This window comes from Dermacentor andersoni, chromosome 4, assembly GCF_023375885.2.
Source record: "Dermacentor andersoni chromosome 4, qqDerAnde1_hic_scaffold, whole genome shotgun sequence".
NCBI classification, from domain to species: Eukaryota; Metazoa; Arthropoda; class Arachnida; order Ixodida; family Ixodidae; genus Dermacentor; species Dermacentor andersoni.
In genome coordinates this window covers 3,578,112-3,592,401 of record NC_092817.1, presented here as the reverse complement: position 1 = coordinate 3,592,401, position 14,290 = coordinate 3,578,112, and the positions used below count along the sequence as shown (strand labels likewise).

The following is a 14,290-nucleotide window of genomic DNA, read 5'->3' as shown; positions in this document are numbered from 1 at the left end:
TACTGACGTCACAGACTTCCTCCTCCAAGGCGTCATCTTACACCACGGAGCTCCTCGCCAGCTTCGCACAGACAGGGGCCGCTACTTTCTGTCTCGGGTTATTGAAGATCTACTTGGCGCTTGTGCCACGAAACATAAGTTCACAACAGCATACCACCCTCCAACGAACGGCCTCACTGAACGCCTGAACCGAACACTTACCGATATGATCTTGATGTATGTCTCCTCAGATTATAGTGACGGGGACGCCGCGCTTCAATTTGTGATGTTCGCGTACAACTCGTCAAGTCACCGACACCGCTCTCTACTCTCCCTTCTATCTCCTCTCTGGTCGTGACCCGACCCGACATGACATCGACATTGACGTGACCTTTCGACACGCTCCGCGGCCACGGCGGCCGCATTTCGATGGGGGCGAAATGCGAAAATACCCGTGTACTTAGATTTAGGTGCACGTTAAAGAACCCCAGGTGGTCGAAATTTCCAGAGCCCTCCACTACGGCGTGCCTCATAATCAGAAAGTGGTTTTGGCACGTAAAACCCCATAATTTTTTAGACACGCTCCTGCCAACTGCTATCCACTCCCCGTCTGCAGTACGCTCGTGACTCTATGGGCATCTTGCGCTGGAGCTTGAGGTTTAGCAGCGGCGCCTGGTGGCGGCAAGAAACGTTATCTTGGTAGTACCAGCTTGGGTAGTATTGAGCCCTGGCTGTGGCGAAGCACGTTTCTAGCCCGAGTTTTGCGTCGATTTGCACTTTTTTCTGTCCTGTTGCCAGTGCGAAAATGCTCGTCACTTCTCACAGACCACCCCGACCCCACTGCGATCTGGCCGCAGCCTATACTTTAACGATAACGGACTATCCGTGGGCCGTGGGACGTAATGCTGGAAGCAGAAGGAATCGGCGACGCCGATCCGGAGAGACCTAGCTCAGCCTCGAAAAATCATCACCGTCGTTACTGCTGCGTCGTGGGCTCCCACGAACAAGAAGGCCTGAATCCCAACATCATATTCTACCGTTTTCCTTCAATGCCTCACGAGGCGGAGCGTCGGGCGCGCTGGATAACTGCAGTTCGTCGCGCTGGGTAAGCGAAACTTCGCGCCTTCTGACTGCTTCGCCTGTCTTGAAGCTTGCTTGATTATCTGCGTTGGTAAAATTCGGTCTTTTGCACCGACAGCCCCGACAGAAAACCATGGGAACCAGCGCTGAACACCAGGATATGCAGTCGCCAGTTTGTGCGCCACGAGAAAAGCATTTCGCCCAGTCACCCCGCGTATGTGCCTACAGTCTACAGGTCAAGTTCAACATCTCACTTCAGATAATCACTATAAAATCACTCTTCTATGGCTTGCTTTCTTTCCTTGTCGCACCACTTAGGTGATTTCCTCTTACCAACCCTACAATTGCTTTCGCCATGTCTGTCTTATTAGCTGCCGCATAACGCCTACCAGTTGCTTATATTCCCAGACTGCTGCAGGAAAGCCTTCATTTTGTTCCCTATGTTTCTTGCTATCCCTGTTATTTGATTTTCATTCATTTGGCAGAGATGGCGTCACTCTCTTGACAAGACAGGCGCCACCATCTAGGAGCGGTGAAACGCTCCTACATGGCGCTAATGACACTAGATGGCGATCATGACACCAACGAGTGCCGACACTAAGCTCTTCGGTAGACTCAGCGCAGTGGAAGCTCCAACGTAGTGTAGCCTGGTGTAGGCCTTTTGTTGAGGTCACGACACAGCTTTCGGACATGGCTTGTCTTTCGCGTCTGATTAGCCTGTGACGCCTCGTCGCCTGCCGAGTGCAGCTTCAGCATGCATCAGCAATAAATACACGCCGCCTACTGCTTCGCTCGCTATCTACAAACGGAGAAAATTGCTAGGCTAAGCTGCGCGGAAATGCTACGACGTCGATGCTTCAATTTCGCTTTGGTACGGCGAGAGACACGCCAGCGTGAAGCCCAACGCCCTCGCAAATTCGGCTCGCACGCTGCGAACTCTACCACACGCATTCCTGAAGCTGAGTGCGTCGCAATTGAACTCGCTGCTCAAGAGCTCAAGGCACTACCAAGCCAGAATGCTCGTACCTTCGCCGAAGCAACTTGGCAGCAGGACGACGCTTGCCAACCGGTGCCGCGCGCCAACCATACCTGCGACAGGGTCGCCGACCCGCAGATTGTGCGCCTTTCGCTGCAGCAGACCATGAGTTCCCGAAGCCAACATGCAACAGCTTCTTTGAAGACACTTTTAATTTTCGTATTCTACCGATTCCGATGACAAAGGGATTGATGATATCTTTTTATGTGTCTGACGTAGTCTTGTTCGGTGCTTGTGTCGAGTTCTATACTACCGGGCGTCGAAATGGCACTTTTTCGGGCTAGTCATCTCAGGAAAATGCGGACAAACATGGAAAAAAATGGAGGACGCTAAAGTTTCGCCTTTCAGAGTGGAACGCGATAGCATTCAAAGATCCCTGCCTACTGCTAACGCTTCCCGGCAACTGGAGCGTTTGTAACCGTAATGTTTACCGGGAAGCGCGGGCCGCGAGCGCTATACATGAAGGTGGGCTTTCTAGTTGAAACGGGGCCTCTTACGCGGGCCGCAACGGATGAATAGATGGATGTTATGAGCGTCCCCTTTGGAACGGGGTGGTGGATTGTGCCACCAAGCTCTTGCTATTATACTGCCTAATGTCTTACCCAAGCTAAAAAAGAAAAAAAAAACAGGAAAGAACATTATGAACTCTCACAACCACATTTTCTGACGCCCTATTGCGAACTTTCGTTTTGTACGTCTCCGTTTTATGTCGTTTCCCTACTTTTCTTGCACCAATCTTGCAATCTCCTCTTACTGATCTCTATTGCCGACATATTTACTCTTCCTCTGGTCTCGCTGAACCCAACAGCTTCATGGAGGTCAGTGGTGCTTACTTAAATCGACCGCTGGGCAGATGTCTTCACATTCTAATAAAACCTGCTCCGTCGTTTCCCTAACTTTACCGCAGCAAGCACATGCTTCTACCGTCTTAAGGCGGAGGCGAGCGCCATCTGGAGGTATTGCAAAGAACTGGGGGCACCGCTCCGTTGACCCCAAGATACTCGCGCAACGAACGCGTACAAATGACCGACGCCTTGGCCTGTCTATGAATCGTAGAAACGCTGGAAAAGGGGTGTGAGTTTTGGCGTTACAGAATTATGCTTTCTCGCATAGTCAAATTACAATCCGACGCTATCATGTCTGTAGGTTGTGTAAGTCGTAAATTACGATATTTCTACGTATTTCAGCTTGACAAATTCAATTAGTTCATTAGCGTCCTTGCGCCACATAGAGGGCCTGGGTATGGGTGGTGGGAAAATCTTTGGCGAAACGAAATATTTTACGGCCCTCACGGTAAGGGTGTTACCTGTGCGACAAGAAAACACCCTTAAGGGTGTAAACATTTTCCAGTGTACACTCTGAAACAAATGTACACCCTTTGGGGTGTATATTTGCCACACAACAATAAGCGTCATCTGTCTTGCTTGTGTTTCCTTTATTTAAAACGCTGCGCTTGGTACTTTGCTGTCCTGAATGATCTGTATGCTGATAACGCGCATGCCGTTCGTGACATGGAAGTACCGGGCAATGTAAATATACCTCGTAGCGAAGCTTCCATAGGAGCGCATATGTTCAAAACATGGCGGTCCATCGGTGGTTCATGGGACTTGGAGCCATCTGTATGTGGTAGGAACACTTCCGGCTGAAGAAAAAATAATGTTACGCCATGTTCGTTAAACGCAGAAGTGACGTCATTTTGTTTTCGAAGGCGCGAACTTTGTTTTGTTGGCCTGCTTTTGGAGCTATATATTCAAATGCCCCGCCATTCGACTTGATGGGCGTGTCGAGCTTTCAGCGCAGAAAGCGATGCAGGAAAAGCCAGCCGTACGGTTGTCGAAATCGCACCCCTGCACAGAACATACTTTCTTTGGAGGCCGACGAAAGCTTTAGGTGTAGAGTGCTGATCCTATCGTCGGACGCCAAGCTCGTCGGCCGGCGCAGTCGCACGAAAACAACTACACAACTATCTGGCGGTCGTAACTCACTACTTTTGATTGAACAGATTAAGAAGCGATGAAGCTACCCGCGTCACCAAATCCAAACTCCGTCAAGCAAAAAAGCACAAACAGTGAGGGGGGCGCATTTGAACAGGTGAACTTTACGAGTGCGCCTTTCTGCCCATTTCAAGACGTGCATTGCATTGCGAGTGATGGTGGTGTCAACGGCCCCTGTAACGATGGGCGCCGGAAATAAATGCATTTATTAATAACAATAAAATTTAACAAACTTGTATTTTCTTAACTCGTCGCGAATATACAAAATTGACCAGGAATTTTATTTTCGTTGAATGAATCTAACTGTGTCTCGCTTGAAATAAAAAACGCTTTTTTCTTTCCCAATGTTTGTTCCCTCCAAACATAGACGCGCTTCAATCGTTGCTAACCCCCCTTGCTGATGTCGGTGACAATCTGTACTGAACCGCTTTTCGCCCGAAGCTTCGCGAGCTATTTGGATCGACCTTGTACCGGGCGCGCAGCATTAAAGAAAGGAAATGCGGACAAGATAGATGACGATTATTGTTGCGTGGCAAGATACGACCCAAACACTCTAAAAAAAGGTTCAGAACTACATTCATTTCGGCTAGATGGTGCATACTTAAATTAGAAAGGAACAGCGCCAAGTAAGACGAACGCGAGAGGGAGAACGACACAGGACAAGCGCCAAGTGTCGTTGCCCTCCCTATCGTGGTCGTCTTAGTTGGCGCTGTTCCCTCCTAATTCGAGTATGCACCATCTAGCCGAAATGAATGTTGTTCTGAACGATGTTTCGGAAACACAGGGCCCTTTTTTATGCGACAGCATAATGACGCTTGTCCTGTGTCGTTCTTCCTTTCGTGTTCGTCTTAGTCGGCGCTGTTCCTTCCTAATTAAACTCTAACAAAATTTTATACCCTTTGGGGCTTATCTTTTCCCCAAACGATAATCGTCATCTGCCTTGCTTGCGTTTCATCTCTTCAAAACTGGGCGCTCGCTACTTTCCTGTCGAGAATGCTGTGTCAAGCTGATAACGCGCTCGCCGTTCGTGGTTAGAAAATACCGCGCTCGCAGTGTTAAAGAAAGAAAATGCGAGCAACACAGATGACGATTATTGTTTGGGGACAAAATACAACCCAAAGGGTGTAAACTTTTTTTAGAGTGAAGGGTGTACTTTTGTTTAAGAGTGTAGGTCCGCGCCTGTCCCTGATTGAGGTGTTTGCACTGTCGCTCCTGAGCTGCACAGTTGAGTGTGATAAGGTGCCGATGCCATTCCTGCGATTGCGCAGATACATTTTGTGTCAACCTTCTTTTCCACCCATGGGCGACCCTTCAGTTGACAGCAGCGCTTATGTTGTTCGTTTTCCTCATCTTGGGTCCGTGTCGGCACGCCTAACTATTTAAAGCAAAGCTCTGTCTTTCGTTTATTTATGTTTATTTATCCACCATTCTGCGGTTTCCCCTGGGTCGGTTGGTCGCTCATCGGATCCTTGCCGAGTAGGTTCCTCCTCCCTTCCCTTGTTGCGTACATTGGGGCACGTTAAGGATTTCCTAGTGGTTGAAGTTCATCCGCAGTCCCCTAATACAGCGTACCTCATAACCAAATCATGGTTTTTGCACGTCAAACACAAGAACTCAATTTCTACTTTCGCAAAAAAAAAAAAAAAGCGCGTCGGCAACGGCATTCGAGCCTCGTCTACCTGATGTTCTCGGCATTCAACCACAATTTTTTTCTCACATGGTATTTATTGCATCATGTATATGCAAGAATGGTACTATACATGAGAAACGAGCAAGCACTAGCCAACACATCTGGTATTCACGGCCTAGGAAGGAACCAAAAGACTACATAGCCTATGGAAGACACGCATATTAGTCGAAAACGCGGATCCCACTGTTTTGTCAAAATTTCTCTATTCTCAAATGATTGGACACATGAAGCGCATGCATAACTTCACAGGTTTTCAACCGGATTGGTACCACCTCTTGATAAGTTGCTTGTCATTGCCACTTTTCAAAGTTCAATGCTAGTTGTAGTATTTGTGGGGTGCATGGTGTGCACAACATGATTTAAAACACACTATGTATTTTCTTTTATGTTATTTACGTAGTGCCTAAAAGAGTCATAGCCGCGTCTACAAGCACAAAACAAACACTTCACAGTAAAATTATTGCAGTAAACGGTTCTCTAAGAGGGAGGCAAAAGGATACATTCCATCAATAATTGATACCAGTCTGTTTGGAAGTCTCGTTGGTCATAAATGTATTTCATTTTTGAAATGATCTGAATGAAATGTGGCTGCAAAGGTACAATTGGTTCTGAATTCCAATTGAACATGCGAGTTTTTTTTTTTTTGTAAAGTGTGCAACGTCATGTGTAGCAGCATGTCGAAAGGCACATCTTCACATTTAGGTGGCATATCTTGCTTTACTGACTGCAAGGACGCGATCTTGTTTTGGGACGTTCTCCAAAGGACTTTTAAACACGATCCTAATGTTAAACCACAATGTGTTTCTTATGGTATTTATGACGCACGCATGGTCACTGGGCACATGGTGTCATGAGGAAATCACTCCGTATCAACAAACTAAGGCACATTTATGATTATTCTTACATTACGCCAGTCTGGTAACAAAGCTTGGTGAGGGGTTTACCCTTTCCAACCTTCTAGTGGAAGAGTATTGCACAAATGTGATGGTGGCATCATTGGGCCGGCACTTGTGTATTTATGTATACCAACGAGCGCCCCTGTGTTTCTCTTGTGCCAACACCAACCAGCTCTTTGCGATGATTGCCACGTGTTCATTATGATGACGATTTCCCTACTATGGCACATACCCACAAGGGGGAAATGGTCAAGAAGTGGGTGGAACTTACTTATTTACTCAATTGATTGATTGATTGAAAACCTTATTCCACCGAGCTGGGGTGCCCGCCTCTTAACCTACACGTAGGTAGGGGGGGAGGACGAAGCAGTCCCCGCGCGTTGAGGACGGTACCTTACAAGCCCGAAAAGGGCATTGGGTGAGAGGGGCTTTACAAAAATGTAGCAAGGTGTAGACAGCTACAGTTATACAAATAACTATATGCGTAGAACATTGTAACAGCTATACAAATAATAATATTAAGACGACATTGTTAATAAGGAAGAACGAATGCACGGAAGATCAAACACGCAAGGTAGTAAAGTGTTATATAAAAATACCATCGCTAACTCTAGCTCTTGGAAGGGATCGTCGCGTGTTGTTTATGATAATGATTTTCTAGCATATACCCACCGGGGGGGATTCGCCAAGAAGCGTGTCCGTGCTTTGATTATAATTTCCGTACTTGGCACATGTCCACAACGGCAGATTGATCGAGTATCGAGCGGTGCATATTGTGCTAAAGACTAGCTCTTTGAGATGATCGCCGGGCGTTGATAGGTGACTATGATTTTCCTGCTACGGCACGTATCAACACCGGAGGTCAAAAACGTGTCCCCGTGTCGAGGATTATGAGGATGATTTGCATGCAAAGACGCAGACCAACGACGGGAGGTCGGCCGACAAGTAGGTGGTCCGACGCCAGCTATACCCTTGAGATGTGGAAGATGATTGTAATTTCCATACTGTGGCAAAATGGCAAAAAAATGTGGCCGGTACATTTAAGGTAAATAAGAAATGAAGGAACACAAGCCATTATAGGATTTTTCACGCTGCGTAGCACGGGTGCGCGATGGAAATGGGCAAATTTAGAAGAGCATTCCTTTACCGCTCAGAAATTTGTTTTTTTTTCATTTTTTTCTATGGAATAAGGCATATGTGCTGGATGTACACAATTTTTTCTAACATGAACCCGTACAACTAGCTCAACTTTCGGTCGTTCTAAGCCTCTTAAACGTTTACAAACGAGAAAATATTCCATGTTCGATTCAAAATCTTGAGAGGAACCTTTAGTTCGGGCCCAACTCCGACGCGGCCTATTCAAATACAAGTAAAAACGAAAAGAAAGTTTTTCTGAGATGACCCCTGGACCAATTTGTATGAACTTTATTGCATTTAAAAGAACGAGTTAAATTCTTTTGACTGTTTGTCACGCAATTTCTATTTACGTCTTGAATGTTGTTTAAAAGATTCTCAAAAATTCGAAAGCTTGAAAAAGATAGAAGTACGAAGTTTACAGATTCATAGCTCTGCATAAAAAACAGATATCTCGTTTCCGTAAACAGGATCTATTAGGACATTGAAAGCAGACAAATTCGATATGTCATATTATATTTTACGTGAATTCGTTACGTTGTTTACAGGGGTTCTGAAAAAGCTATATTTTCACATTAATAAATTTTTTGAGATTCATGTGTAACATATCACCTTTGTCTGCTTTAGATCTACTATTAGATGCAATTCACGGAATTGTATTATCGATTTTCGTTGCTGAGTTACAGAGTTGTGAACTTGATAGTTTCGTTCTTTGAAAATTTTCGATCTTTGCCAATTTTTAATAAAAGAATTGACGACTTAAATCAAATATCCGAAACCAACAGTCACTAGATCTTAAGCTTTTCTTTTAAATGCAAGAAACCTCGTCAAATTTGATGCAGTGGTTGCCGAGAAAAACGAATTCTCCTTTTACATGTATTTTTATAGGAGCACCCGAGATAAAGCTTCCTCTTAAGGTCATCTCGTTTTTCTCGAATTGAAGTGGTGGTATGGATATCTGTCTCGGTTGTTCTATTACACGTGTATTTCGCCAATCGAACAGCTCCAGAATTTCTCCATGTGTACGGAGCCAAACTGTGGAAGACGTCGAACCTCAGCTCCACCCTCGCGCGTCGTCGTGAGCCACACTCACGGTGGCGTGCAGAGGGACACAGCCGTGCGCGTAGATGCATGTCTCGGGCGGATCAGAGGTGGCTGATCTCTTGCGCCTCGTAATCTTGTAGCTCCACTATATCAGTCATTAGCTGCATCCATATAGCTTTGACAGCTTGAGAAACTGCGTTGGTCGCAGCCTTCCTACAAGTAATTACTTCGCGTAGGTGTGTTCTTCTGTTCTGCGCTTTGCTGGGATGCGTAGTATGCTTTATCAGACTAAAGGCGAAATAAGAAACTTTGTGTGAATGGGTTTCTTGAAATTAAAATTAAATAATGGGGTATTACGTGCCAAAACCGCGATCCGATTAAGAGGCGCGCCATAGTGGGAGACTCGGGAAATTTGGACCACCTGGAGTTCTTTAACGTGCACCTAAATCTAAGTATATGGGTGTTTTCGCATTTCGCCCCTATCGAAATGCAGCCGTCGTGGCCAACATTCGATCCCATGACCTCGTGCTTAGCAACCCAACACCATAGCCATAATGACTTTCTACTATCTTTTGTCGCTGCTGCGACAATGGTTTTTCAGAGGAAGCGTTGCGCAAGATATGATTTATACCGCTTGCTCGTCTTCTGACGATTCTAGTACACCGCAGTAGTAAATCTTGAATTAACCAGAAGCATGAAATACCAGAGATGTGAATATTGTCTGTCGCAGTTGCAGTGGTTTCAATTGATTTGACGGTCGCTGTGCGAGTGACTTGAAAACCACCACGTTTCGTTGCAGTTCTTCTTATACTTGCATCTCAAAGGGTGAACTTGGAAGACCTGCACTCTCATTTCCAAGGCGGCGTAGTTACGAAACAAAAACAGCGAGGCCTGCCGCCTTCCTTCGTCGAAGTGGCCATCCTGACCTTCGTTATTGGTAAGAAGGGCAGAGTACCTTTATATCAAGAAGAGCCTAACCTTATTGTGCACTCGAGCGGCCTTCGCCGACACAGTGCCACAGCTATCAAAGCTTTATCTGTAAACTGAAGTCTTCATTAAAGTTTACCCCTTACTTGGACTACTTCTGTTGCTTGTTGCGGTGTAGCCGAATACGGGAGTCATACTGTAAATAATGTTGCTATCACGCCGTCGCCGTCGTACCACTGTCATCCTTGCCTGCTCCTGGCTACAGTGTTGGTTGATTAGCCAGTACCGGGCACAGTTTATACAAACACCGGATATAATGTGAATGGAGGAAGCACAGATCAGTAGATGATGCACGTAAGCGCGGACGTGAGCTTCAGCACTGCACGCCATCGTTGTCACGTCGCCTTCTTCATGCGATTCTCGTCGTACCGTTCTCGTGTTTGCGTCATCGTCACAGTGTCGCCGTCATGCCGTCATTGAATCGTCGCCGTCCCACCACTGTCGTCCCTGCTGGCTCCAGGCTGTCTTGGATTGTTGACCAGCGCCAGACGCAGTGCAAACACCGGACACGGTACGAATCCACGCGGCTCTTGCCGAATGCTTGGGAAATACGGATGTCATGGCGTTGTCATTGCACCATTGTCATCCTTGCTGGATTCTGTCTAGAATCTTGCACGACTGGCTGGTACCAGACGTAATGCAAACACCGTATGCAGGGCGAATCGAGGAAGCCCGCCGCGGAAGTTGATACTCATAAGTGCGGACGTTAGCTCTAACGCCAAAATGCCGTCGTAGTCATTCTGTCGTCAACAGTCCGTCGTCATTATTCCATCGTCGTCATGCCGTCGCAGTGATTCCACTGTCATCATCCCATTGTTATCATGCATTTTTTGTCTTTAGGCCTTTGAAGTCGCGTCGCGATAACCATTCCATCGTCCTCCTCACGCCATTGTCATTCCGCCGTCCCGTCACACCGTCGACGACACGCCGTCGTCGTCATTCCAGCATTGTTATGTCATCTTTGTCATACCGTTGTAAACATTTTAGCACCCTCAGCTTATGTATTAATGCGTAAACATTCTTCGGGCAGTACCCTGGTAAAATCTGTCCGTAATGCGAAAAGTGTCGCACCCCTTATCTGCAAGATAAACGCATAATTGGCAAAGTTAAGACATTTTATCGGTATAGCAGCGTGAGCGTAAATGATTGACTGTTTAAGAATCAATGAGGAAGCAGTAAAAAATGAAAAAAAAAAGAATAGAGCTCGCAGTATTGCCTGAAAGGCGAAGCATTGATTGTGATAGCACACCAGTAGACAGCCATAATAAGTAAGGATAGCAGTTTTATGGATCGTATAAACTTGTAGTAAACACTCCCTTACTAACTTACAAGCCTGGTACCAGTGCGCACAGGTAAACATGCACACATTACGCTCGAAGAACGTTGTGCTGGCACATGACGTGCCTATCATCGAGGCAACGAGCGCGCTGCCCCCTTCCTCCTTTTTCTGAAGTAGTTGCCCTTGCGACTGACAACCTACAAAGTTACGTGAAACTGCCGACCTCTTCCCGTGGGTCGAACTGAGAAATCCGGTGTCCCGCCACACCAGGATTGCTGCCCCGACGAAAGGGAAATGCGACGCGGGTGACGTCAGCAGCCGCCGCGCCTCGTTCCTGCTGATTACGGATACTCAAAGGGATTTAGGGCGGAACTGGCCGATTGTTAGAAGAAAGAGCCGCCGCCAGCCGCCGCGTTTGTCTGGTGCGCTCTTCGGCATCGCTACCTGCTATATCAATACATAGTGCATCGGGTTTTTCGTCTCCTCTTAGTGTGCTGCAATAGTCCATCTCTCGTCGTAGACCCCGAGTCGCAATACCGCGGACACTCGCGGTCAAAACGCTGGCGAGAGAAAACGCGGTAGCAGCAGCGAGCTAAGTGACCTTAGTGCTGTCTATCGCTTGAACGCAAAGTGAGTGGCGAGAACGCAGCGCTCGCAAAGCTACGAGCCGTCGGCCCATCTAGATTCTGCCCACTAACCAGATCGCTTTCAAGACCACGCAACCGCGCCATTAGCAGTTACTGCCAAAATACAAGCCCCACAATAGCTGCCGTCCCTCCTCGCATGCAGAAGACGGCGCGCTTCGTCCCCACTTTCCTCCCTTGCGCGCGCGAGATTGAGCCGCGATCGTCGGCTCGCCCTCTGACGCCTTCACTCAGAGCACACGGTGCGCCGCGACAGTTTTATCGCCCTTGGACTTTATACGGAACGTCACGGAAACGGCGACTACCACGCCGACGGCATAAATGCCTCTTGTCCATATAATTGCTATAGCAATAACAGAAGACAATCATTCTCGTCATGCCCCCTTGAATGCTTACTTTCCTTGAAATCTTTCTTTTCCGCATTACTAATGTGCGTGCAAGGAAACCTGCTCTGGGATGGCAGAGAATAGAGAATAACAGTCTAGCGGATTGATAGATGTGATTATATTGTGATAGTAGATTGTTGGTAGGCTTAAAAAAGAAAGAACTGGTGACCTCACCGCACTCAGTTGCAACAAAAACATAAAAAAATAAAAAATATATTAAAATAAAATTGTGCATAATGCAGCAATAAAAGAAGATTGTTATCCCGTGATTGTATGGAATACAATTATGTTTGGAACGTTATGATATAGTCGAAGCAGGTTGGACATAAGCAGCAAAAATGCTACAATTCTGACAACTGCCAACTAATGCTTAGGCATTCTTTGGCGGGGCTGTTCGCTTTTACTTGATTGCTTTCCTAGCTTATGCATCTCTACCTATCGGTCTTCCAGTGCCAAAAAAACGCATACGAATTAGTAAACAATTTTCAGAATTTCGGTAGCTTTTTCTTGCAACGCCGTCATCATTATTCCAGCTCCATGATTTTCATCAGACCCTTCGTTATGGCGTCGTCGTCATGCCATTGGCACCAGCATCGGCATCATGTTGTCGTCACGCAGTAGTCGCTACACCTGAGTCGCAATTGAGCATCCTCCTAAAATTGTCCTCATGCCGTCGCCGTCACATCATCGCCGACATGCGTTTGTGTAAGTTACATTGTCGTCATTTTGTCATAGTGGTTCCCATTGACGTTCTGCCGTCTTTGTAATACAGTTGCTGTCAATCTAGCATCACCTTACTATTGTCGTTATGCCGTTGTCTTTATACCATAGTAATTGATTTAACATCGTTATCATTATAGCAATGTCGCTACGGCGTCGTCACACAGCCAACGACTCGGCATCCTCGTCATAAGATCAGCGTAATCCCATGGCTGTCATGCCGACGTCGTCCCGTCGTCATTGTCATTCCGCCGTCGTCACGTGTGCAATATGCACGATCGAGTGCCACGAGTTTATGTTCAGCGAGGTGGTTTCCCCAAATAGCCCTGGTGATCTCCTCTTGCAAATGTTTTTACTAAGCAAGAACAACGTTGTTGACAAACATCGAGGAAAACATCACTTTAAGCTATCCGTACGGGTAGGGGAAATCAGCGGGTTATTTTTTCGCCTCATTCCGAGATTGAGTGCAGGACATACGGGCAATAAACGTCAAGCAAACGACGTCTCGCATTTAACTAGGCGCAGCCAAACGCCGAAGGTCTCGCACACCATCCAAGTGCGGCTCCTGCAGCGCCGCTCCTGACCACGTCGTGGGACGCCTGCCAGGGTGCTGTTGATCTGACCGCAGTTGCCCTGTGCGCTGCGGCACGCCAACATGCCACACCCGCGTATATTTGAAGCCTGAATTACTCAGGATAGAACACTGTCCAAGGAGTGCAAGCACAATGCATTGACTTTCGGGCTAAAAGCTGCCTAGCGCTGCCTTTATGTCGAAAAGGACAACGCGCACTGTCTTCCATTGTAAATGCCTAAGGGAGTGGCAACACGCACCGAACATTCGCTTTTCGGACAAGCGCCACCTGCGGCCGGCATTCATCACGTCGTCGTTCTGACCACGATTACTTCCGTTCTTCGGAAGAACACTTTTGTGTTTTGTCCACCTGTCACCGCGCCTGTTTAGTAAGCGAATGCCGTATTTGACACTGCTCATAAAACCACAAGCCTTATTTCGTGCAATATTCTAATACTTTGCTATTACTGTCAAAACATCTCGCTTCGAGCTAAACCATGACATTTTCTTCCATTGCAGGATTATGTTGACTATCGCTGCCATTCGCCAGCTCAACTCACTTCATCCAGTGACTACAAATTTGTCATCTAAAAACTATTAGGCACCCTGAGTAATACTTGTTGGGGGGCTAGTTGGTGCATGTTTCCAGAAGAGGGTTATAGCGCCGAAAAAACACAACACACAGCAAGCGAGACGGGATGCGCCTGTCCCGTCTCGCTTGCTGTGTGTTGTGTTTTTTCGGCGCTATAACCCTCTTCTGGAAGTAGGCACCCTGGTTTACGTAGGTCATTATTAGTAAAGTAAGTTGCAATACAGCAGACCGTCCAACACTGCTTGTAAGGCACTGGAA

The 14,290-nt window shown here is 46.9% G+C and overlaps 1 protein-coding gene across 1 annotated transcript in view; it reads left to right on the top strand.

Moving 5' to 3' along the window:
• Positions 1-14,290, top strand: part of LOC126536031 (transient-receptor-potential-like protein) — a 203,363-nt gene that overhangs the window by 112,018 nt on the left and 77,055 nt on the right. The window contains exon 7 of the mRNA XM_072287491.1: positions 9,653-9,790. Within this exon, the coding sequence (XP_072143592.1) occupies positions 9,653-9,790 (138 nt within the window). The remainder of the gene's footprint in view (positions 1-9,652; positions 9,791-14,290) is intronic.